General features: G+C 38.0%; 1 protein-coding gene across 1 annotated transcript in view; it reads right to left on the bottom strand.

The window, feature by feature from the left end:
• Nucleotides 1–221: 221 nt before the first annotated feature.
• Nucleotides 222–24,031, bottom strand: part of LRP12 (LDL receptor related protein 12) — a 59,065-nt gene continuing 35,255 nt past the window's right edge. The window contains exons 3-7 of the mRNA XM_031591118.2: nt 19,081–19,216; nt 16,251–16,453; nt 7,542–8,643; nt 6,745–6,877; nt 222–3,450 (exon numbers count right to left, since the gene is read on the bottom strand). Of these exons, the coding sequence (XP_031446978.2) occupies nt 2,590–3,450; nt 6,745–6,877; nt 7,542–8,643; nt 16,251–16,453; nt 19,081–19,216 (2,435 nt within the window). The 3' untranslated portion in view covers nt 222–2,589. The remainder of the gene's footprint in view (nt 3,451–6,744; nt 6,878–7,541; nt 8,644–16,250; nt 16,454–19,080; nt 19,217–24,031) is intronic.

Genomic DNA, 24,031 nt, shown 5'->3' on the forward strand with positions numbered 1-24,031 from the left:
CAGCAGTTAATCATGCTGAATTTTCTTCACCATGTCCTAGCATTGCAGCAGATCTAAATCAGAAGTCATTTAAACAAAATGATAGTTTAAGCAGCTCCAAAATAAAATCAACATGACTTCAAAAATTCTCAGTTAAAAAGTAAATCCAATCAGTATTGTATAAATCAGAATTATCACTCCCTTTAAAATCACTAAGAAAAAACACCACTGCAACGAATGAGCCTCATACAAATATTAATTTTATTTACAAATTTCCAAATTCTCAATCAAATCCAACTTTTCAGTTTAACGTGTAGCATTAATTCTTTAAAACAAATTAAACATTGTATTCTACTTTACATCTGCATTATGGAAACCATAGGTACATGCTAGTTGGGGCATTTCATGGAACCACTTTAGATCACTTTGTGTGTGTGTGTATACAACTAAGGTTGACTAATGAAGACTTTTTCTTCAAAAATGTATCTGCCTCAGTGACAAACATTTCCATAACCACTTTCTAATGATAATTAGGAAGCTTTAAAAACCCAGTATTTTATACTAGGACACACCGTTCACATATATTTCAGAGTGTGTTATCATATTCGTATTGCAAAACTGCCTGCTCTATAAGCAACGCCACTGAAATCATAGTAAAGATTACCCACAGATTTAGATATTATTCAATGTGAATAAAAATGGCCATTGATGACTTTTACTCAGGTATGTGTAACTATGGGCCAATCTGTACCTGAACTGGTACCAGTGTGATGTGATCTGTTCTGAAACTTGAAACCGCGTGGGTTATTATAATAAAATCTTTTACAACTGTATTGCACATAAGTTCCTCAAAAGCACAAATCTACATAACCGTGTCCTGAACTCAGAGTTTACTACTACTCTTGTGAATTAAATCCACCAGATGGTAAAACTGTTTATTTTTCTCATCCCTGTGTCTGTAAATGAAGAGAAGAGGGAGACGACAGAAATATACACTTTTGAATCCATTCAATTGTTGGTTTTTTTCTGCATGTGATTTGTACTTCAGAGATGAGATTTTTAAAAAGTAAAATAAAAAGCCAGACATGGATTTATCTTTAAAAGTACCTCAAAAACATAACAAAAATTCAATTTAATTTTGATACATATTAAAACATTTTAGTCAGTTCTGCCCGACAGCATAACACGACAGAAATGCACAAGACTTTAAACATGCTTTAAAATGACATTCAACAAAGTATTTAAAATTTAATAAATAGCATACAATCACACACAAATACATTTCATACTGGATCTTTAAGCCTACTAAAAACAGACTGGCAAAGAATAAATAAAACAGTAGTTGACATTTTTGTTTTTAAAAGGTGTAGATTCTTGTTGTCAAGCCAGTAACCACATATTAACCTGCTTATCACAAAATTGGAAGTTTTGAGCTTTTTTCCACTGATCTGTTTTGCTCCAACATGAAGTATCTTTAAAGAAAATACACGGAAAGGGATTTTTTTTATTTTAAACACCCAGTCTGCAACCAAGTAAACCAGTTTTTAAATACAATGAATAAATAGGGAATTAGTAAAGCAAATTCAATTGCAATAAAAATGCAACACCCCAAGAAAAGAGCCATGGAAATATATAGCCATTGCAATATTAGACAATAATAGTACTTAAAGTGAGAGTGCTTGTGCACTAAGCTCATTTAGAGACCTTAATATGATTTTAGTGCAAATCCCTTGAGTCCAAACAAGCTTTATACCCTACAGTATTAGGGAAAGATCTATTACCAGTTGGAACTTACTCTGTAGTGTATTTGTACATATTGGATATTTTTAAAAACTAACACACAGTAATATCTTCGGCCCTTTTTCACTTCAAAATGGAAAGACTAATGACTGGGGGCTTTACATACCATTTGGCTGTATCATATTAGATTGCCGTTTGGGAAAGTCAGTGCTATAAAAGCTTTTGCCATCAGTTTATCTATTACATCTATCTAAAATTCATGAATCATTGCATTTTGTTCTTCTGAAAGAAAAAGAACGCTCCTGGAGAAATCTTCTCCTCCCTTTAAATAAGTTCACATTAAAATGAAATCCAAGAATATTTAGACAAAATGTTGTATAAACTCAAAGTAAAGTACATATTTTGCATTAACAATCCTTATCAGCATTTAGTATATTAAGTTACAAGTATGTTGGCAATAATACAACAGAGTCAATTCCTAAAGGAAAACAATTCTGTACAAATTCACCTGTTAATATGGGGTTAAACAGGCAGCCAAATAAGTCTTGAGCAGCCATGTTTCTGTTCTGAACTACAGTACCAGGAATAGACTAAATTTGAAACTAACCGGGATAACTTCAGTTTAAAGAGTAATCTCAGGTTATACTGGATACACACATTGTGTATTCAGAGCCATTAAAACATTCACTCTAATAGTTCCATAAAGTCATCCAGTATAAGAAATGCTTAATCAACCACACAGGCTAAAATAGTTTTAACATAATGTTGTCCTGGACTTTTTAAAACTAAAAACTAGTTTTAACTGTGAAGTACAAAACAATGACAGATATTGCTCCAACTTGTACACAATCTTTCCTAAACAACCCGTACCTAGCAGAGTAATAATGCCTCATCGTCACTAGTTTCGTTTTTCACTGTTGCTTCTAAGCAAGTGTCGGGTATCTGGGCAGTGTGTACGATGCCACAGCTCTCACAGGGGCCATCTCGATTGCATGACCTTACACCATGATGTGTCGCACTGTAAGGCTGTCTAAGCCCTGGTTCTTGATCTGAGCTGAGATCAAGCAGAGGTCTTGAACAGTCATTCATGTCAAAGTCTGATGCTACATCAGAGACTGGAATTAACATTTCAACATCATCATCCTCTTCTCTTCCACTTACCCCATTATCAAGCTGTCTCAAAGGACTTTGGTTCTGATTCACTGAGCTCGATCTCCCTAACGTAAAGCGTACCCAGCGTAAGCCTTGAGTCATACGACTTAGCGCGCTAGTGAGCTGGTGGCGTGCAGGACTTGTGCCTGGGGGCTCTATGCTTGCCACTTCTCTTCCGCTATCTGTGTTACCACCGCCGCTCTGAGCAGAGGAACTCCCACATGCTCCCACTGTTGCTTCTATTGCTGTTGCAGGTGGGACTTTCTGAGGCAAGGTAGCAGCAACGCCACCAACTGCTCCTGCTGTGTCTCTTCTCTCATTTTCTGTATCTGTATCGTCAGATTCAACTGAAAATAGGCTTCTGTGAGTATTACTTCTTTCCGCATCTCGACTAGTACTTTGGCTGGCAACATCATCTCCATCTGCTGAGACCAATGCCAGTGATCCTGAATGACGTGACCTTGCAAAATTAAAAATTCGATTCCAAATGTTACTTGATCTGCCAGCAATAGGAAGTCTGATGGAAGTAAATCCAAGTTGAGATCGCACTGCCAGTCTCAGGTTTTCCAGAACTGAAGCCTAAATGAGAAGACAAACAACAATGAAGTGCTGACAGTATTCTGGCACTGATCTAACAAAAGAATGACGACAGCTATTGTGCCAAGCTACATATTATCAGCAAGGTTAAAGGTAAAGTCTTTAATATTAAAAAATATTGTGTCCTTACTACTAAAGATCTGGTGTGTGTAGCAAAAGGCTATTTGAAACAGAGCATGTTTGAAAGATCCCTGGATTCTCTTGAGGAAAAAACACTAGGACCAGGGAAATAAAAAGGAGATACGTTCAGAAGAAATAAGAGAATAAGAAAAGCAATTAAGTATATAAGGTTTATTTTTGCCCAAATCAAGGACCTCTAAAAGAAAAGAGAAGTGAAAGAAGATACATTGTAACTTTCATATGGAACACAGATTACAGAAAAGTAGAACCTCAGATTCAGTGCAGAACTTACATCTGTTGCACAGTCTCACAAGAAGGTAAGGTAATCACTGTACCTTTCAGAGTACAGTTCATTGTAATGTGCCTCAAAAAGTTTGGGATTTAATGAAGAAATCTTCCAGAAACTCCTTAAGATTTAACAGAGGTGACTATTTGTTACTATCTATAACTCAGGACTGCTTAATCTAGAGATTAAATTAAATATCACCTCCAACAGAGATACTCATAGCTAGCTCTTTCTTCCCTATTCATGCACAATTAAATAAATCTAGTTTCAAAATATTTTAAATGCTTCTGTTTATGTTTTGTGTTTTAAATCACAAGTTTCCCAGTTTTAGTATAAATTTTCTAGTCAATCAGCTTCAGAACTTTTCAGCTTAAAACTTTCTGTAACTTTCAAACTGTAAGGTAAAATAATCATACTAACACCTTTGACTTGAGTCAACATCTTCACTCAAAATTAGACAAAACAGTGCCCCAGATAAGTATGTATTTCATACATACAAGTATTCATTTCAATTTGTTTTACAAACAATGAACTTCCCTTATCTGACACTATATAAATCTTCAAATCCTTTTCACAGTCCTTTGGATGTCACAGGGTTCATACAGAACTATCCAAATAATACTTTACAACCTACCTCTTCCCTTCCAGTGATTCATGAAATGATATTTCAATTCAAACACATAAATACGAGGGCTGCTCCAAAAGTGATGCCTCCTATTTTATTATGTTGGCCCACATGGTATCAGACGAACATTGATGGTATGGCAGTAGAAGTTGAACCTTCCCACCAATATTTGACTACATGCCTTTGTTGCAGTGTGACAGATGGCATCAGAAGGGCAGTATGACAAAATAGTGCCTGACATGGAAGTGTGAATGAAGCAGGAAACTGAATTTCTCCATGCAGAAAGAATTCTATCTACTGACAGTCACTGACACTATGAAGACCAACCAAGGGATGTGAGCACATGGAGGCTGAGGGTGTTGAGTTTCAATAGTGGTGACCGCAATGTGAAAGACGAGCTACATTCCAGGTGGCTATGCAGGTTTTTATGGTCATGGCATGCAGGTTCTTGTTCATTGCTGATGAAACTGCATAGCTAATGGCAGTGAGTATGTTAAAAACAGTGTTTTGTTGCTGAGAATGTGTGTTATTGTCGTTTCCACAGAAAGAAATAGGAGGCATGGCTTTTGGAGCAAGCTACGTACGCATGCTTAGAAGCATTACTTTCAAAAGGTACAGGAGGAAGTGCTACAAACTCCTAAAAAAATCCAGTTCTAAAAGCACAAAGCATTATTTATAGCTCAGAACAACCAAGGCTTCCCTAGCTTAAGACTACTAACTTGTGGTAAATCTTCACTAGGCATTTTCAGTTCTATACAGATTCATAACCTTAAGATATATTGCTGAAAAACAAAGAAAGCTGAACACATTCTGATCTAATGGCTGTCTCCATCCCAATACTTAATCACATTAGAAATTTCATTTGACCTTTGTAAATCAGAGAATTCAATTTACAATGCCTCTTCAATTTTTATTCTTACTGATATTGTCTCTTCTGAAGAACAAACTTCTTTAAACAACGCTGTTACATTGATTTAAATAGAGTAAAAATCTTAATGGAAACATCATTACTTTTTAATGAATTTTTCATTATTTTTGAAAGTAACAGCCTACTCCCTACCAATGCTTATTTTTAAGCTGGTTTCCCAGTACAGCTACTTATGTTTTCAAGGCCACAGATCTTCTCTGAAATACTGGTTTTCATACTGGGAATTTACTAACATTCTTTCATTGTTCAAGACTATTCTACATGCATCGGTATTTTTACGGTGGATGAAACTACGTAACATTGAAAGACTAAGAAACTACTATGTTTTGACACGTGTTATTATGAAAGACTACTACTCTACAAAATCACTTGTGATAAATTATAATCCCCAGTTTGTACCATCCACCCAAGCAGTGAAGCAATAGCAAATGTGCTGTACGGTAATGCAATCTAGCTTTGAAGAAATTTTGAACAAAAATATTCAGATCATATAGATGAAGTAAAAAAGAGAAATGTATGTGTAAAATGAAGATAAGAGTAGAAAAGCAAAGAGAAAAGCATGTGTCTTCATCAATGGGAATTCAGTAAAACTATGACACAGCTTCTCAAGATACCTACACATGAAAAGAATTAATTACAAAATAGTACAATGTAGAACTGTTATAGAAGACAAAAAAAGTCAGTCGTGATGCAGCCCAAAGCTGACAAAAGGCACATAGAACAGCACGTGGTTCACAAAGAACACAGTACATGATGAAGACATCATAAGTGGTGTTTCTTAAGCTCTGTACCACCACCAGAAATCCTTGTAAGACTTATGTGGTTTCAAACATTCTTCTACTTGTGAACATGAATGCATGAAAGAATACTTGAAATCTATGGCAGAGCGTAATGAAATCAGTTCCATTCAAAATAGAAAAAAATCCTCCACTTATGGTGTAGTAATGGTTCTTACATGCTCACCAACACGAGCCAACAGTAAACTTTACTGTATTAAATGCAACACATAACACAAAACCAACTCACGCAGAGCACTATAGGATTATTAACAACAGCCTATTCTAACCAAAAGTCAGTTTTAAAAAAATATATTAAAGGAGAGAGTTGTTTCAATAGAAATTTAAAAATGCCTGCAAAGTAAATCACGTGGTGCTGCCATATTATGATTTTATCCAATAGCTAATCTTTGATAGAACAGCATTGGTGTAAAAGGAAAAAAAAGGAAATACGGAACAAAACAAAGCACATGGAAGCTAAAATAGTGTGATTTTTGTGTTGTTAAATTTTAACAAGTCTGCCTATTTTTTGAAATCTTACCTGGTTTGGTGAACAGACTGGAAAGTCTTCAACTGGTGGAATTAAACCCTGGGCAATTAACTGTCCATAAGATGGAGGAGCTTCTCTTCTTAACAGTTCAGCCTCAACCCTTGACAAATGAGTTTCAAACGATCTTTTAAAGAGAAAAGAAATTTCTTAATACATAAGATTGTGGTTAATATTTAATAGTAAAACTACATCTGCCTCTTATAATCCAAAATAATAACCTTCAGCAGATGTAATTTTATTATTTCTTATTAGTTTAATTGAGCCTTAATTGACAAAATGTCTATTTAATTTGTTCAAAATACAACAAGTCCTTGCAGTCATTCCTATGGGTCTGTCCAGCTCATAAAAGAACAAAACCGTGCAACAATGAATTCCTCAAAAGCTTTGGTTAAATATAAAAGGCACCATGCTTACATCACTTTACATTACATTACATACATCGCATTACTTTAAAAAAAAATTGAGGAGTGCATAATTCTGGCATGACAGAGTCTACAATACAAGAAACATGCTATTAAACACAAACTGAAACGTTAATTCGATTCCAGGAATGCAGCTTCTCTATACTTCCTTTTGGGTAACATCATCTGAAAGCTTAACTCCAAACAGTTAAGTAATCATAAGAATATTTCTGTCCCCTTCAACTTACAGTCCTTTCAATCTCACAGTCAAAGAGGAACAATACCTTTAACAATAACTGTACATCAAGAAAAATATTTCAAGTATAACAATAAAAGACAGAAAATAATTTAAAAATCTAAGTACTTGAGTCCTGCTGTTCTACTCACCTTCTCTCAAACATCCTGAGTGAATACAATTTACAGGTACACCCCAGTGCAATGACAAGCAGCAGTCCGCAAATAAGGCTCCCAATGACAGCTGCAGTTATTACTCTAGTAGGCACAATGACTGGGCAATTTTCTTCATCACTGCCATCACCACAGTCATCTTGAGAATCACAAACCCAGCTCTCAAAAACACAGCGATTATTTTTACAATGAAAATTTCCTGGCTGACAGAAAAAACAATTTTTTTCATCTGAACCATTAGGGCAATGATTCTGGTAGTTGCAGCGATCTGAACGAGGGTAGCAAACACCATTTCGAGAACATGGAAACTCGTCTCTTTGGCACATGGTGCAGTTGGTTTCATCCCTTCCATTTGGACAGTGCCAGTAGCCATCGCAGCGCTGTTGCTCTGTGTAGCAACCCCAATTTCCACCACATGGAATTTCCCAGGGCAAACAGAAGCCATCCACTTGATAGGTGGCATTGAAACCTCTTGCAGCATTCACTTTGTCAGCACAAAAATGCACTCTTATTTGTCCTGAAGATGAAACAACTGTGAGGGGAGCATGAGAGTCAAATGCTGTTAGCACACGCAACAGCCTCCGTGGATTCTCCTCTAACCCATCATATATTTTGACATAGTCTCCAAAACCCGTACCATCAAGTTTAAAATCAGTGAATCGCAAAATTACTTTGCGATGATCACCAGTGTCTATCAGCCAGGTGCAGTTGCTTCCAGGTGGATAGAAGTCAGGATAATTGGGAGAACTGAAAGTACCATAAAAATATTTCAACCACTGCCCACACGTTGGCACTTCACAGTCTATTTCATCTCCAAGGTCAAGACAATCGATGTTACCATCACATTTTAAAGATTCTGGAAGGCAAGTGTAAAGCTTGGTGAAGCGAGAAAGACACTGGAACTGATTGCTAGCACAAGGTTGAAAGGAAGAAACTGTTGGAGGATTAGCTTTGGCACAGATTTCTTCATCAGAGTTGTCTCCGCATTCATCCATATTATTACATTTCCAAGATTCTGGAATACACTTCCCATTAGCACAATGAAACTGGTCACAATCACAATTTGGTTCATCAGATTTTCCTGGGGCAAAAAAAAATTGAGTTATATAAGTATTCTCTTTAGTACTTTCTATTACTTTATGGTTACATCAGGTATTTCAGAATAGCAAAACAGCTACTTTAAATCTCTGTAAATCATTACAACTTTCAATATGCTTTAGGATAAAACATCTTTTAAGTCTGAGTTCAATGAGCACATCAGCATGAGCCTCACTCTTAGCTACTTACACAGTCAAATAGCTTTAACCTGTACAGAAAAACAATGCTCTTTATTACCGACTGAAAAACTTGGCTTCTACAACAGGAAAAAAAAAGTTAGGAAAAGATTGTTTCTCTCCTCCTTCACTCTGAATACGGCAACATTTTGTCCTGCAATATCAATTACCTTCTTGTAACCTCCCCTGTAAAAGCAGTTAGTTCTCTCTCCTGTTTTCACAGATTCCTACTTTGTACCTTGCACAAAAGCATCTCTTGCCATAGATTGTAACAGTTGAAGGATCACCTATGATCACCACCCTCTCTCTCCTGTGCCTAAGCACAAAACTATGCTTTAAAAGTTAAGGATGCAAGTAACAGTACAACAAACTTGCTTAAAAAAAAAAAAAAAAAAAAAAAGAAAAAAAAAATCAAAAAAGTCAAGAGACACTTTGATTTATGAAAATATGGTATACTGGCTACTACCAGACTTCAAAACAAGATTTTTTTCTTCAGGATACATTTATGAAGGCTCCATCCGTATCTGAACACTGAAGCATACCTCAGAAGAATTTATTTCAGCTCTGTAACAACTTACCTGAATAAAATATCCCTAAATCATTTAAAATCACTTCAGTTTCTAAAAATTACTGTACAGTCTGTAAAACTGGCTGTAACACAAACTGTCATTGTCAGTCTTCCACAAAAACAGCTAAAAAACATCTGCCATGCAGATGGCTCTACAAAGCAGTAAGTCAAGAAGTGATTTGGACAAATACACTGTAAATCTAAATAACAGTATACTTAGGGTTTTTTAAAAAAGAATCAGGAACGGGAGTATTACAAACATAATGTAAAGCAGACTTCCCCAGGAGAACCAGGTTCCACATTGCTTTACCACAAAACAGTTCCAATTGGAAGAGATCTCTGGATATCACCTGCCTGTAACAAGGTTCACTGAAGTTTGATTGGGTAGTTCAGGGCCTCATTCAATCAAGCATTTTCAAAGTTTTAATGCTGAACCATACAAAATGATAAGAATCCTCATATACCTAGTTCTGATTTTCCTTGCTGCAACTAATATGCTCTGATAGCTGAAATCATGTCACATCTCTGTTCTTTTTTCACTATCTCAGTATGCTGGAAAACACTAAAAACAAATATGCTATACCCTGAAATAGTCAATTAAAAAAAAAACATGCAACATCAGCATCCAAAAGATCTCACAAGTGCTAAGGGTTTTTTAAATAAAGAACATGGGAAAAAATGGAATCAATAAGATGACAAGTGTTATGACCACCACTCAGGAGTGTTCAAGTGAAAAATTCACTGATAATATAAGAGCAAAAACAAAAGTATGTGCTGCCAGTGATTAAGTTTTTAAAAATGCTTAACTCATTAAAACACAATAACAGATTTACTATAAATGATGAGGAGTTGGACTCATTGTGGTCTCTCGAGGTTTTTTCCAACCCCTGCAATTCTATGATATGACCATCTTGCTCTGACTCGAGCATACACAACTTACACAGTATTAACATGAGAAATACTTAGGATGAACTTGGGTCACGAATTTGAAACTTGCACATGTGAATTCCTAGATTCATCCTGATAGTCCTGTGACCATGGGGCATAGATACGGTATCATATGCTTAAGAATTCGTGAACTTAGCACTGATTAGCACTAACTCACTGCTTCTGCCCTGCAGAACCTGGAAAAACATTGAGCAGAAAGATAAAATGTGGAAATGTAAATATTCACGGCAATACTGTAGTAATGAAACAGGAGACAAATTCAACCAAAGCTCTTCTTTCTATAGGCTTTCAAATTTCCCAGAAAAGAACTGCCTACTTGACTCTGATTTAGCATTTTTATCAATGATCCTAAAGTCATTCCATCAAAAAAGCATTCATATGAATTAAATACTAAGTATTAATACTTAATACAAAAACAGTATTAATACTTCATACAAAGCCTAAGGCAGTCTATTCCCATCAGGTTAAGGAATAAAATTGCAAGGCTAGAATCAAGAACACAAAGGAAAAGAGTGGATGGAGGCAAACCTGTGCTCACAACTGCAAAGGAAAATCCTCTTTGCCTGTTCCACTGCCCCCAGGTGCCTCTCTACAACAACGAGGCCTTAGATGTGGAAGGCTCAGCTATGGGTGATAACAGCCTACACAGACAACATAAATTAACAAAACCAAACCAGGAAAAGCAGCCCCCCAACATCAAGACTACATTGTTGAAGAAGAAATGGGTATTAGTTGTAGGTGATTCCTCCTTACAGGGAACTGAAAGTCCAATATGTCGAGCAGACCCTCTTAGAGAAAGCTGCTGTCTTCCTGGGGTTCAGGTGAGGGATGTCACTAGGAAATTACCTAGCCTAGTGTGGCTGACAGACCACAGCCCCTTAGTGCTTTTCCATAGAGGGAAAGATGAAGCAGCTACACATGGGTCAAGGGCTATCAAGAGGGACTTAGGACAACAGCTGAATGAATTGAATGCACAGACCATCTTTTCTTCTCTGCCTCATGTATTGGGTAAGGATACAGAAACAAATTAAAGAATCTTAACTTTAAATATCTGGCTTCATGGCTGGTGCTGTTGCCAGAACTTTGGTGGGTTTTTTTTTTGTTTGTTTGTTTTTTTTACAACCAAATGGCCTATGAGGCACTGAGTTTTTAGGTGCGGGATGGGGTTTGCCTTTCTCAAAGGGGAAGAAGGGTCCTTGGAGAAAAGCTAGAAGGGCTTAAAACTAGGTCTGAAGTCGGTGAGGGAGATAGTGAGCCTTCCCATGAGGAGGTGTGGGATGGCATAGCTATATTAGAGGGCAGGGTACTAGAAGGGGCCTGGAAGGACCTGCTGCCTTGAGAGGTGCTAGCAACACTGCAGCACATACAAAGTCCTATAATGATGAGGCTGGGGCAACAGGAGAAGGCAACATGAAAAATCAACGAAAATGCTTAAAAGGAATTAAGGAATTATATCTTCCAAGGAAGTGACAAGACCAGCTGCCCAGCTGAAGTGCCTCTACACCAATGCAAACAGCTCAGGAAGCAAAACAGGAGGAGCTGGAAGCTACTGTGCTACTAGAAAACCATGATACAGTTGCCATATCTAAACCCTTGTGGGATGATTCCTATGACTAGAGTGTGGTTATTGATGGCTATAAGCTGTTCACAGAAAGGATAAGTGAGGAAGGAAGGGTAGAGGTATTGCTATCTACCTCAAGAAAGGAATAGAACATGAATAGTTGGCCCTACAATATAGTCACGAGCAAGTTGAAAACCTATGGGTGGACAGTTAGAGTCTGAGACAGCAAAGGGAGCCTTGTGATTGGTGTCTACTACACGCCACCAGATCCTGTCTATGAGCCCTTCCACCTGCAGCTACAGGAGGTATCAAGATCGCAAGCGCTTGTCCTGCTGGGGGACTTCAACCACACAGACATCTGCTGGAGAAGTAGCATGGTGAGCTATAGGCAATCCAGGAGGCTCCTGGAGCACACTGAGGATAACTACCTGAAACAAGTAAAAGATGGCCCCACCAGAGGATGCTAAGTTTTAGGAAAGATAAAGTCCAGCTCTTCGGGGAATTAGTCAACAAAACACCCTGGGAAATTGTCCTCATGGGCGAGGGTGCGGAGCAGAGCTGGCAGATCTTCAAGTTAGCTTTCGTCAGTGTGCAAGAGCTCTCCATCCCTAGGTGTAGCAATTCAGGAAAGGAAAGCAAGAGACCAGCATGACTGAATTGGGACCTGCTGGTCAAACTAAGTAAGAAGAAAAACACACAGGCAGTGGAAACAGAAACGGGTACTGTGGGAAGGGTAAGGGATGCTGCTAGGCTGCGTGCAGAGATGAGTTCAGGAAAGTCAAGGACCAGATTGAATTAGACTTAGCAAGGGATGCCAAGGACAAGAAAGGCTTCTACAGGTACCTCAATTAGAGAAGAAAAATCCGGGAGGGTGTACTCCCACTAGTGAGTGATACAGGCAACCCGACAACAACAGACAAGGAGAAGGCTGAAGAACTTAATAACTTTTTTGCCTTGGTCTTCTCTGATAACTGCTCTCCACACAAGCTTTGAATCTTTGGTTTGGTAGGAGGGGATTGGGGAAGCAATGTCCCTCCCACATTCTTGATCACCTGAGAAACTTGAACATCCAGAAGTCTATGGGTCCCAGTGAGATGCGTCCCAGAGTCCTGAGGGAATTTGCTGATGTAGTTGCCAGGCCACTTTCAATGAGATCTGAAAAGTCGCAGCCATTGGGCAAAGTCCCCAGTGACTGGAAAAAAGGCAACATCACACCCATCTTTAAGAAGGGTAAAAAGGAGGACACTGGGAACTACTGACCTGACAGTCTCACCTCTGTGCTGGGAAAGATCACGAAGCAGATCCTCCTGGAAGCTATGCTAAGGCACATGGAAGACAGGGCAGCAATACAGGAAAAACAGCATGGCTTTACCAAGGGCATACCCCGTTGGATCAACCTACCCAGGCCAGTAACTGCCTGGGTAACTGCATTAATGGACAAAGAAAGAGTCCCTGATGTCATCCATGTGGACTTCAGGTAAGGCCTTTGACATGGTACCCCACAACATCCTTCTCTCCAAAATGGAAAAGTATGATTTGATGGGTGACTATTTAATGTATGAAGAACTTGATGCAGGATCAAGTCCAGAGAATGCTAGTCAATGACTCGATGTCTGAATGGCTATCAGTGACAAGGAGTGTCCTCCAGGGGTCAGTGATGGGACCAATACTCTTTTAATATCTTTATCAGTGACATAGACAGTGGAGTCAAGTGCACCCTCAGCAAGTTTGCTGACTAAGCTGTGGGATGCAGTCAACATATCTGAGGGATGGGATATACTGTCCAGAGAGACCTAGACAGGCTTGAGCAGTGGGCCCAGGTGAACCTCATGAAGTTCAACAAATCCAAATGCAAGGTCTTACACCTAGGTCATGGCAATCCCACTACCAATTCAAGCAGGAGGATGAAAGGATTGAGCACAGCCCTGCTGAAAAGGATCTGAGCGTACTGGCAGATGTCAGGCTGGACATGAGCCAGCAACGTGCCCTTGCAGCCCAGAAAATCAACTGTATCCTGGGCTGCATCAAAAGAAGTGCAGCTAGCAGTGTGAGGAAGGTGATCTTGCCCCTTTACTTTGTGCAGGTGAGACGTCACCTGGACTACTGTGTCCAGATGTGGAGTCCTCCATACAGAAAAGATGTGGACTCACTGGAGCTTGTCCAGAGGAGGGCCACAAAAATGACCCAGAATATGGAACACCTCCCCTATGAAGACATGTTGAGAGAGCTGGGGCAGTTCAGCCTGGGGAAGGGAAAGCTTAGAAGAGATCTGATAGCAGCATTTCAGTATCTAAAGAGGGATTATAAGAAAGAAGGAGACATAAGGAGACAGACTCTTTAGCAGTGTCTCTTGTGACAGAAGAAGGGGAAGTGGTTTAAAACTAAAGGAGGGGAGATTTAGATTGGTTATAAGAAAAAAGTTTTCTATGATAAGGATAGCAAAGCACTGGAACACATAGCCCAGAGAGGAGTGGATACCCTCACGCAATGCTATTCACTGCATGAACACTAGTGAGGAAAAATCAAAAATCTAAGTGCACAGCAAAACCTTGGTTAGCACTGCCAGAGTCTTCACACTGGAAATGAGAAACAATCAGAAGATTATTAATCTCTGAAACATAATACTACCCCCTCAAATATGAAGTAATTCTCAAGTACCTTATCAACTATATAGACCAAGATCAAACCACAGTTTCATATGGATCATTTTTAAAAACACACACACTTTCAAAAAGACCTTCAGAAACATTAGAGATTAAACATCTCTATTGAGGTGTTGAGTAATACTGAATGGTGCTAACAAGAAAAAAATCAAGTAACCTAACAAAAGAAAAAGCGTAGTGTAGAAAAAGATAAGAAAGGACTTTCAAATACTCTATTAAGCTTGTGGCCTGCCTCCCCACCCAATCCCCACCCATATCCAAAATATTCCTCTTTTCAAAGCCCCCTCCATGGCAGGCATGTTGCCTTTCCTCTGAGCCACTGAGTACTGGAGATAAGCAGAGCAGAAGCCAATGTCTCCCATGGAATTACAGCATGTCTGTGGGCAGTGAGCAGTTAGTGAAGGATTACTCATTAGGCAGTAACTTTTTCTTTCTGTCATGTTTTTGTAAGATTGCAAGCAAAACTCAGGTGGAACATTGCCCTGAGAACTGAGTCAGCAAAGACATGCCTGCACTACTCCCAAAACTACAAAAAGCTGAAGCATAGAGGGTACTTTATCACAGGCTCTGGGTGACAGAAAAGGATAATAGGCCCTCTTGGAAACTTAAAAAATTTGTGAAGGAGCTCTGACAGGGCAAAGAAAGCCATTAGAAAGGCTGCAGAATACAAAACTGGGACAAACCTGGGTTACGCTAGGATATGAGTGCCTTTGTTGAAGCTTGGTGGAATACTCTTGAACTTGAACAGCAATGGATAGGTATAAGAGTATGAATTGTTCTACATAGGAGAGGAATTGAATGTACGTATGCAGAGATTTGAAGCAGGTAAAAAAATGGAGTATAAACATGCATGAGCAAGAGAACATAAGCATTAAAAAAATAAGATGAATCTAATCCAGTTTTTTTGATCAAGAGGACTTGGAACACCATGATCATGCTATTAAATAAAATCCTACTTCCCCCTAAGGCCAGAAGAAAGGTTTGAACTAGTCTTTAACCCATGACTGGCTTCTCACTCTCTCTATGGGCAACAGTTATCACAGCAAAAATCCCTCTCAGAACACTCTCAAACTACTACCATGGGTAAGTAGACTACACGAGCTTGGAATTATCCAAGAAAAAATCATGCATGCCAAACCACAGCTGTACTTGGTTAAAGTAATCTACCACATGAACAGGATTTTATTATTCTTTAAAGAGAGTATACTTTCTAAAGATGGGGAAAACATGATAAACTTCCATCAGAAATTATTTTTAAAAAACCCCCAAATAACAACACAATTTCTTTCCTCTCTTGACATGCTACTTACAAGTCTAGTCAAAGATTTAACAAACTACTTCTATTCTAATGAAAAAATTCAAAATCTAAGCTATGTTAAAAACAACAACCAAGATCTCTTCCAGTTGTGTAATAGTAATTGATTTATTTCTCCAAAATCATTCATTCTGCTTATTATTGTGAACGCGGTAATTCCTGCTTTGAATATTCAAAGCATTCAAAGCTATGTATCAGATTAAAATATTTTTCAAAATATGAATTCTCCTTGATTTCAATAAGCCCTGAACTCACTATACAAAATGCATATACTCTATCCTGCTATAAGGAAATAGTTCTCAAATCAGAAAAGAAAAAGTGAAACCGTGAAATTGTATTAGGTATCATTTGAAACATACCAGCAAAATAGGCTAATCTGAAGCCTTTTCTGGAGATGCTGTCGTCTGAATGAAATCTGATCCAAACATGATCCTGTGAAGAGATGTATGGTGAAGGAATGGAGGAGCCGCATGCTCTATAGCCTTCAATATTCTTGTAGCTTCCAATTGTTAACCAATCTGAGCTGCATCGACGTGATCCCTGAACATCAAAATCTTGAAAGCTGAAGGAAAAGAGAGGTCAAAATCACTACTGAACTGGATATTGTACAACCAAAATAATGAATTACTAGATATAAAAATGGAAATAAGATGAAAGCACTTTTTTGATCTGAAATAAAAAGAATGGCTTTTGACCCCGGTAAGAATACGATTCAACCTTGAAGGCTATGGAGGACTGCAAGAATCCATTCTGTCAATTATTGCATTTCATCCACTACTGATAAAGCTGTTTCACTAACATAATAAAGAAATCTTTCATTTTAACACAAAATTTTAAATCATTATCTTCCTGAAACTGTATTTTTGAGCCTCATTTGACAACATTCATGTATTACTAAATGATTTTATATAAACCCAATTTCAGCAGAACTTTAGCTAATGCTACACTTTTCCAATAACATGACTTGACATTCCAAGTCCAGCTAAATTGTTCAAAGCTATACTTTAAGGTAAGAGTTGCCCTCAGTCGCACTATTTAGTTACCCAATGGGTATGTCATGGAAGATATTACCCGAGCTTTGACTACTGCTATATAAAGACATGCTGTCATGATAATGAAGTGCAAAGAGGAGATAGTCCAGGCAAAGCAGGTCAGCATAGACAACAGAGCAGTACACAACAAATGTAATGTGAAACGTATGCTAGGAAGATAAGCGGAAGAGAACAACATGGGACAAAAAGAAGTGTTATTAAAAATAAATGATATGAAAAACTTTAGAAAGCATTCTAATAGATGAATAGTTCTACGTACTTTGCGTTGTGTTTACATGAGTTTAGACTTTAGTAGAAAGACTCTGAATTAAAAAGGAGTACTATAAAGGAGTAACTGAAGGAATAACTGATGTTGAAGTATATACTTCATAATGTAGAGCTGTTTCCTTGGTCAGCGGGTCTGTACTGAAGTAAATGCAGTTAGTACAGTTTCACAATTAGTAGTATGGATTGTCTATGAAGCAATACTAGTTTGTATCTTATTGAGAAAAGAAGCCCCTATTTCCCTCATGGTAGTAATGGGAATGAACAACTTTTTTCTTCTTTCCAAACGTTACAACGTACCTAAATGTTCCAGGTCCTGCATTTTGGCCACAACAACCCCATGCAGTGCTATAGGCTTGGGGGTGAGTGGCTGAATGATTGTGAAGAGGAAAGTGACCTGGGGGTGTTGGTTGATGCTCGGCTGAACATGAGCCGACACTGTGCCCAGGTGGCCAAAAGGGCCAGCGCCATCCTGGCCTGCATTAGAAATAGTGTGGCCAGCAGGAGCAGGGAGGTGATCATCCCCCTTTACTCAGCACTGGTGGGCAGCATCTCAAGTATTGTGTTTAGTTTTGGGCCCCTCACTACAAAAAAGACACTGAGGCCCTGGAGCGTGTCCAGAGAAGAGCAACGAAACTGGTGAGGGGTCTGGAGCACAAGTCTTATGAGAAGCGGCTGAGGGAGCTGGGATTGTTTAGTTTGGAGAAGAGGAGGCTCAGGGGAGACCTCATTGCGATCTGCAACTTCCTGAAGGGAGGTTGTGGTGAAGAGGGGTTTGGCCTCTTCTCCCAGGTAACGAACAGGACCCAGGGAAATGGCCGCAAGTTGTACCAGAATAGGTTTAGGTTAGACTTGAGGAAGAACTTTTTCTCTCAGAGTGGTCAGGCACTGGAATGGCCTGCCAAGGAAGGTGGTGGAGTCACCATCTCTGGCAGTGTTCAAGAGGCGTCTGGACAAGGAGCTGCAAGATCTGGTTTAGTAGCTTGTGGTAGCAGTGGCAGTGTGAAGACTGTTGGACCAGGTGATCTTATAGGTCGTTTCCAACCTTGTGATTCTATGATTCTAAAACCATGTGGGAAGTCAGCATTTCCAAAAAACCACAACTACCTTCATTGTTTTACTATTTATTCCCTGTCACTTTTAGGCACAGCATAAGACTTCACAGTAATGAAGCATTAAAGAATTTCCCATATATTTTTTGAATGCAAGACTCTCATATTTCAGAGAAATTAAAAAGAGATCAAATAAATGAGCATACAGAAAGTTATTCTAGTCTCTACAGTTCTGAAAGTATACTTGGGATGGAGGGAATTGGCATGGAAATGATCCATTTCAGCTTTACAACAAACCATATAATACTGACCATTACAACATGTCACATAATATATATTAGCATTTTGTTTATAACCTCCTAATCTTATTAAAATCTCTTATTAAAAAGACAAAAAAAGATCTACAAAGCCAGAGTGACACTCTCATTAACTTACATAAATTTAGAAAAGTGTTTTTAGAAACACTTGCATTTGCTTCAGCTTTACAATTCTTCAGAAGGTTAGCTCTTGCTTCTGCACTACTGAATGGAAATGGATGCTGTTTCCATTAGCTAATAGTTCTTACTACTTTCAGAACTTGTGTATTTTCGTAGTTTGAAAGGAAAATGTATTTTTTTCATATACATAGAAACACAGAAAGTTCAGACAACAGATGCTACATGGATGTGTAAGTGTAAGTCAGATAAATGAAAGGTAAAAAAAAGACAAAGCACAAGTCCCACATTTACAAGAAGGATAAAAGCAATTAGTGCATACAATTGGCAGTTAAAATGTCTACTTGGTACATCAGTCCATGTGGTTAATAACAGGACCACTGTTACCTTATGGTAATGATCTCCCCTGGGTTTGCATGGATGTACCAACTACAGTTGATTCGGGCAGGATACTCAGAGGGCCACCCCGGACTTGTGATTGTCCCACTCGGTGATCGAATTTGTTCTGGAATATCTCCACAAGCTGAAAAAAATACATACATTGAAAACATACAGAAAATAATTAGACTGATTTTTTCCTAATGGTTTTTAATAATATAATTGATCATCAGTACTTATCACAAAAAAAAAAAAAAATCACACAAAATCAGATAAGATACTAATAAAAAACAGATGTCTACAGTAGCTTATAGTGGACACAGGGCATAAATATGTCAGCTAGAAGATGATTTCCACTGTTTTAATTGCAGAAGTTTATACTAACATCAGTTAGCATACCACATTTTAAAAAACCCCACAAACTAATATAAACTGAATTTGACATCTTTATTCAGTAAAACACTGTTTCCAAATTTATCGTTTAGCTGTCACATTCCATTCAATTTACCTATACGCCTCACACTGACACAGTTTGGAAGGCTAAAAGTAAATTAAAGCACAATAATCGAGTAGTTGAAAATTCTTGTACTGTGTAGAAAGGCAGTGTCTAGCCATTGTTTAAATACCCCCTCTAGCATGGAAATTATCTTCATGCAAATGGTTCCCAGAGCTCGGAAGGCAAAGAACACTTACCGCAGCATACCTCATCTATAAATATTGAAAGTTAGTTTTACAAGAGATTATTTTTAAGAAGGACTTGCAAACCTACCTTTCTCATAACGGACTAGGAAGCTTATAAGACAAATTATATGCAATCAGAATAACCAAATAATTTGTATTCTTACTTATTTTATAATTATAGGAGCAGTTTTCTGCAGTGGCTTTCATTCAGCTGCCTGCCATCCAAGTATGCTGAAAAGAAAAAAATCTCAAAATGCAGACAAATAGAACTGTATTTGAACAGCCCACTATTCAGTGGAAGCTTTTTTATTTTAATTTCCAGGAGACCCAATAGGTGGTGCTCAAACACCACGGTATTTTGGAACATTACTGTTGCATGAGCAATCTGGATACACACCTTGCATATCTTTAGACAAGTAATGAAAGGACTGGGAAGAAAAATACCACAATTACAAGTTGAAATAAATAATCATTTTTGATAGGTATGAGAGTAAAACACACACAGAAAAGTTAAGTGTGTGTAAAACATTTTGCACCAAGCTTACAGATGCTGGTAAGCAATTCCACATGCTATTTGGCTGCTACTGAAATTGTGATCAGCTTAAAATAAATTACCTTCAGGTGATATATGCTATTTGAACATTGATTTTGGATATTTACAAACTGACATACTTGATTTTGTCTGAGAACCTCTGAGGAAGCTTTTAAATTTGCCTGACAACAAACTGCAAGAGCCAACTTCATCCTAACGCATCAAAATAATCAATTCAGCAAATGTTCACTCTGTTTTAGAAAGTTCACCTCCAAAACAGAATTTATATATATATATATATATATATGTATATGTATATATAGCCTGTATCTGTTGAACAGAAAGCTCCAAACGCAGTTAGCAACTGTAAATTAACACGCAATTAACTTTGCAGACTTCCAATGTTGGCTCTGACAGCTGTAATTTCTCAAACCAGTCCCTGCAGTAGTACCAGCAGCAACTTCTACTTGCTGAGCAACTTTGGAAGAAATTCCACAAGGAAAACACCTGTATAATCAGCTTGGTATTTTCAGAGCGTTCTGAAAACTTGAACACTCTGAAAATTTGCATTTTACTAGTAGTCAGGATTCTTTTGTCCATGACTCCCCCCTTTTTGTTATTCATTTGGGAGAGCTGGGAGTGTGGGGGGGAGTGGGTGGGAGGAAAGAAGGGGCTGCAGTACCAGCTGTCTCGCTTTCTCCCTATGTTTTCTATACCTTCACTTGCAACTTCAGTCTCTTTGTTTCCACCAAAGCTGACACTAAGGAGCTGGGGATAAAATATGACTGAAGGTTAGCTACACAATCCCAGTGTACCCACATACTTGATACACATTTATGTACTGAGATCTCTTTCTTACAACTAATGAGAAAAAAGAAACCTCTCCTTTGCTCAAAAAATTTATAAAAGTTAAGACTGTGTGTGGAAGCTACAATTCAGGAGTGCTGTCATTTTGAGAGTAATTTCTCAGAACAACTTTAAAAATCAAGTGCAACCACCTGAAATAGAACAGTTGTAAAGGACACCTCCTTTATTCAAGTAATATCAAGCCTTTGTAATCAATTTCTAATCCTTTGCTTAACTAGGATATTTCTTCTAAAGCTTTTGACAAATACATGATTTATCACATTTTATTCGTCTGTTTGTAAACCTGAAGAATACGAGGCACACCCAGGTATCCATGGAACCAAAACACAACCCAGCTGACAGCACATGAAGTTAAACATTTTCCCACTAAACTGTGGAGATTTTGCACTTGTAATTTCAATTGCCAGTGACCTTAGGTATTTGAAAACTACAAGAAAACAGAGTAGTTTTGGATTCATATACAAAAAAAGCACTTACAATACTTACAAAAAACAATAGAATGTTAATCAGAATCAGGAAAAAGGAAGATGTAACAAAGACAGAAACCCAAAGTAAACTGTGAAGGTTGCCTTGTACTTAAGATGAAAAGCAGCACAAGTCCAAGATGTCTTCAGCTTTCCTCATGCAGGTGGCTACCAGACTTCAGAGGTGAGACCAACTCTCTCCTGCATACTACATTTGTGTGGGTGTTGTCTCTGCTTCGTTCCCCCTACACCACTGTATTTTTGCTGCAGTTCTGCTCATGCGCATCCTACCTGTTTTACATTCTTTCCTTTGTGAGCCTTTATTTTATTGACAATCTGTGATTGTTTGTTACTTTGTCTGTTCAGCAGATTGCAGTAATTTTATTAGGACTGGATGTTTTACATGCTGAAGTGCAAAAACTGCAGAGAGGATAAGCTGTGCATGTGGTTTTCTGCTCCATGTAGATTTTCTTGCAGATTTTAAAAACAATCCATTTCATGAAAGGTTTCCTTACTCCCTCTTCCTGAAATTTGTTTACTGCCCCACATTACAGAACGTGACTGTAAGTTATGTATGGGTTGTTGGCTGGTAAATGAGAGAGAGTCAATGAAAATTTCATGGTGCAAAATTCCAATCTCAAGTTCTAACAAGAAAATAATTAAGAAAGTTACTCAAAAATTCTGTAGTAAGATCTAGAGAGGTGAAGTACCTGTAAGGAACAGTGAACAACATGTCAAAGAAAAAAAAGTCACTTCAGAAAAGCAGGGAGAGGGAGATTAGGGATTTATCTTCACAGTAATGCCAGGAGATTAGTTGAAAAGATAAAAGAATTAGCTTTCAATGTGAACCACAAGATGATAAGGCATGCATTATATTGGACATGGTAAGGACATGAATGCAGCCGGATAAATGATCTGAAGGTGTTTAAAACAGCTTAGAGTAAAAAGGGAATAATGTTATGATAAAGTCTAAACCATGAATAGGGAGGATAATTATTGCATTTGTAACTCTCAGGAGCCACTGAAAGTCTTATTTGGAGAACTACAGGGGAAGAAGGCATAGGAATCCTTGTTCAAGGTAAGGCTGAAAAACCTTTAAATTTAGAATGCCCTTTGCTCTGCAATCCAGGGAGCAAACAGAGAAGAAGTAATCACTATCTATATCGTTTATTTATTGTTGTGAAGAAGTTTTTTTTCCAATACAGAAAATCTTTCAAATGGAGGTAAAAGGAATACGATTTTGCAGTTATGACAATTATGGTGCTAACACTCCAAAGACAGACCTGAAAATATTTCTCAACTTTTCAGATTTTAAAGGCATTAACACTTGTTCAGTAGTAATAGCTTATACACAAGAGACAACATTCTGTTACTGCTGTTGGTAGAAGAAGCATGCTCATATATTAGGGGTGTACCTGCAACTTGGCAGATATAATATACAGCAGAAGCATAAATACTGAAGATCACAGTAGTCTCTGCTATTAAAACATAATTTAGTGAGGTAGGTCATGTAGTTTTAGAGCAGCAGCATGACAGGAAATCTACCATCAAGACAATAATTTCATTTTAAATTCCTTTCCAGTAGCAACTGTCCACAAAAATCTCCTGCTTGGTTTCAAAATCAAGTTAAAGTTGGATTTAAAAAAGATTAAAGGCCAGCTGTCTTTGGTTCTATTTTACAGAAACCCTTTGCTTAAAATTGATTTGATAAATGTAAAGCTGACCAGGTATGCCTGATGAAATACTCTCCAAGTTCAAACACGTTTGGGAAACCCAAATTGTTTTAAAGGAACCCAAAAAACCATGAGTCCCTCCTCTTTCATTCCTGGCCAATGCACTGAAGTTGTAAGATGCATATCACGTGTATGCACACTACCATAAGGGAAATGCCATTGTGTCTGTTAATGTGCTTTCTTCATGTTTTCATTAACAGAACCCCCCATTATCTAACATTTTTTCAAGTTACTCAATGTATCTATCTTAACGTACAATATAGTTTTCTAGCTGGGGAAAAAATATATTTTTTAGAATACAGCACTGTTAGAACTATTTCTTAAAAATTATCTTTTACTTTAAATGAAAGCCCTCACTGGATCTTTCTTCTGAGGAGGTAAAGGCCCCTCAACCAGCAGTTATCTCACATTGAGATTGTGTTGTCCCTATCTTGGCACAGCCAATTTGTGCCTGCTGGCCAAAGGACTGAAAGCAGAGTCAAAAATCCATTCACTTCTTGCCCAGCAGATGCTTTTCTGCTTGTACTGTGACTTGTGACATGCCTGCTGCAGTAAACAAAAGGGTGAAGCATTGTTAAAACCTATGCAGCTTTCAAGATATCTCATACAATACAGCAGCAATTGCTCCAACAGCAGCAAGTGCCTGTGCTGTTGCTTAAGTGTGCCATAAACTACATACAATA

This window comes from Phasianus colchicus, chromosome 3 (genome assembly GCF_987193195.1).
Source record: "Phasianus colchicus chromosome 3, bPhaCol1.hap1.1, whole genome shotgun sequence".
NCBI classification, from domain to species: domain Eukaryota; kingdom Metazoa; phylum Chordata; class Aves; order Galliformes; family Phasianidae; genus Phasianus; species Phasianus colchicus.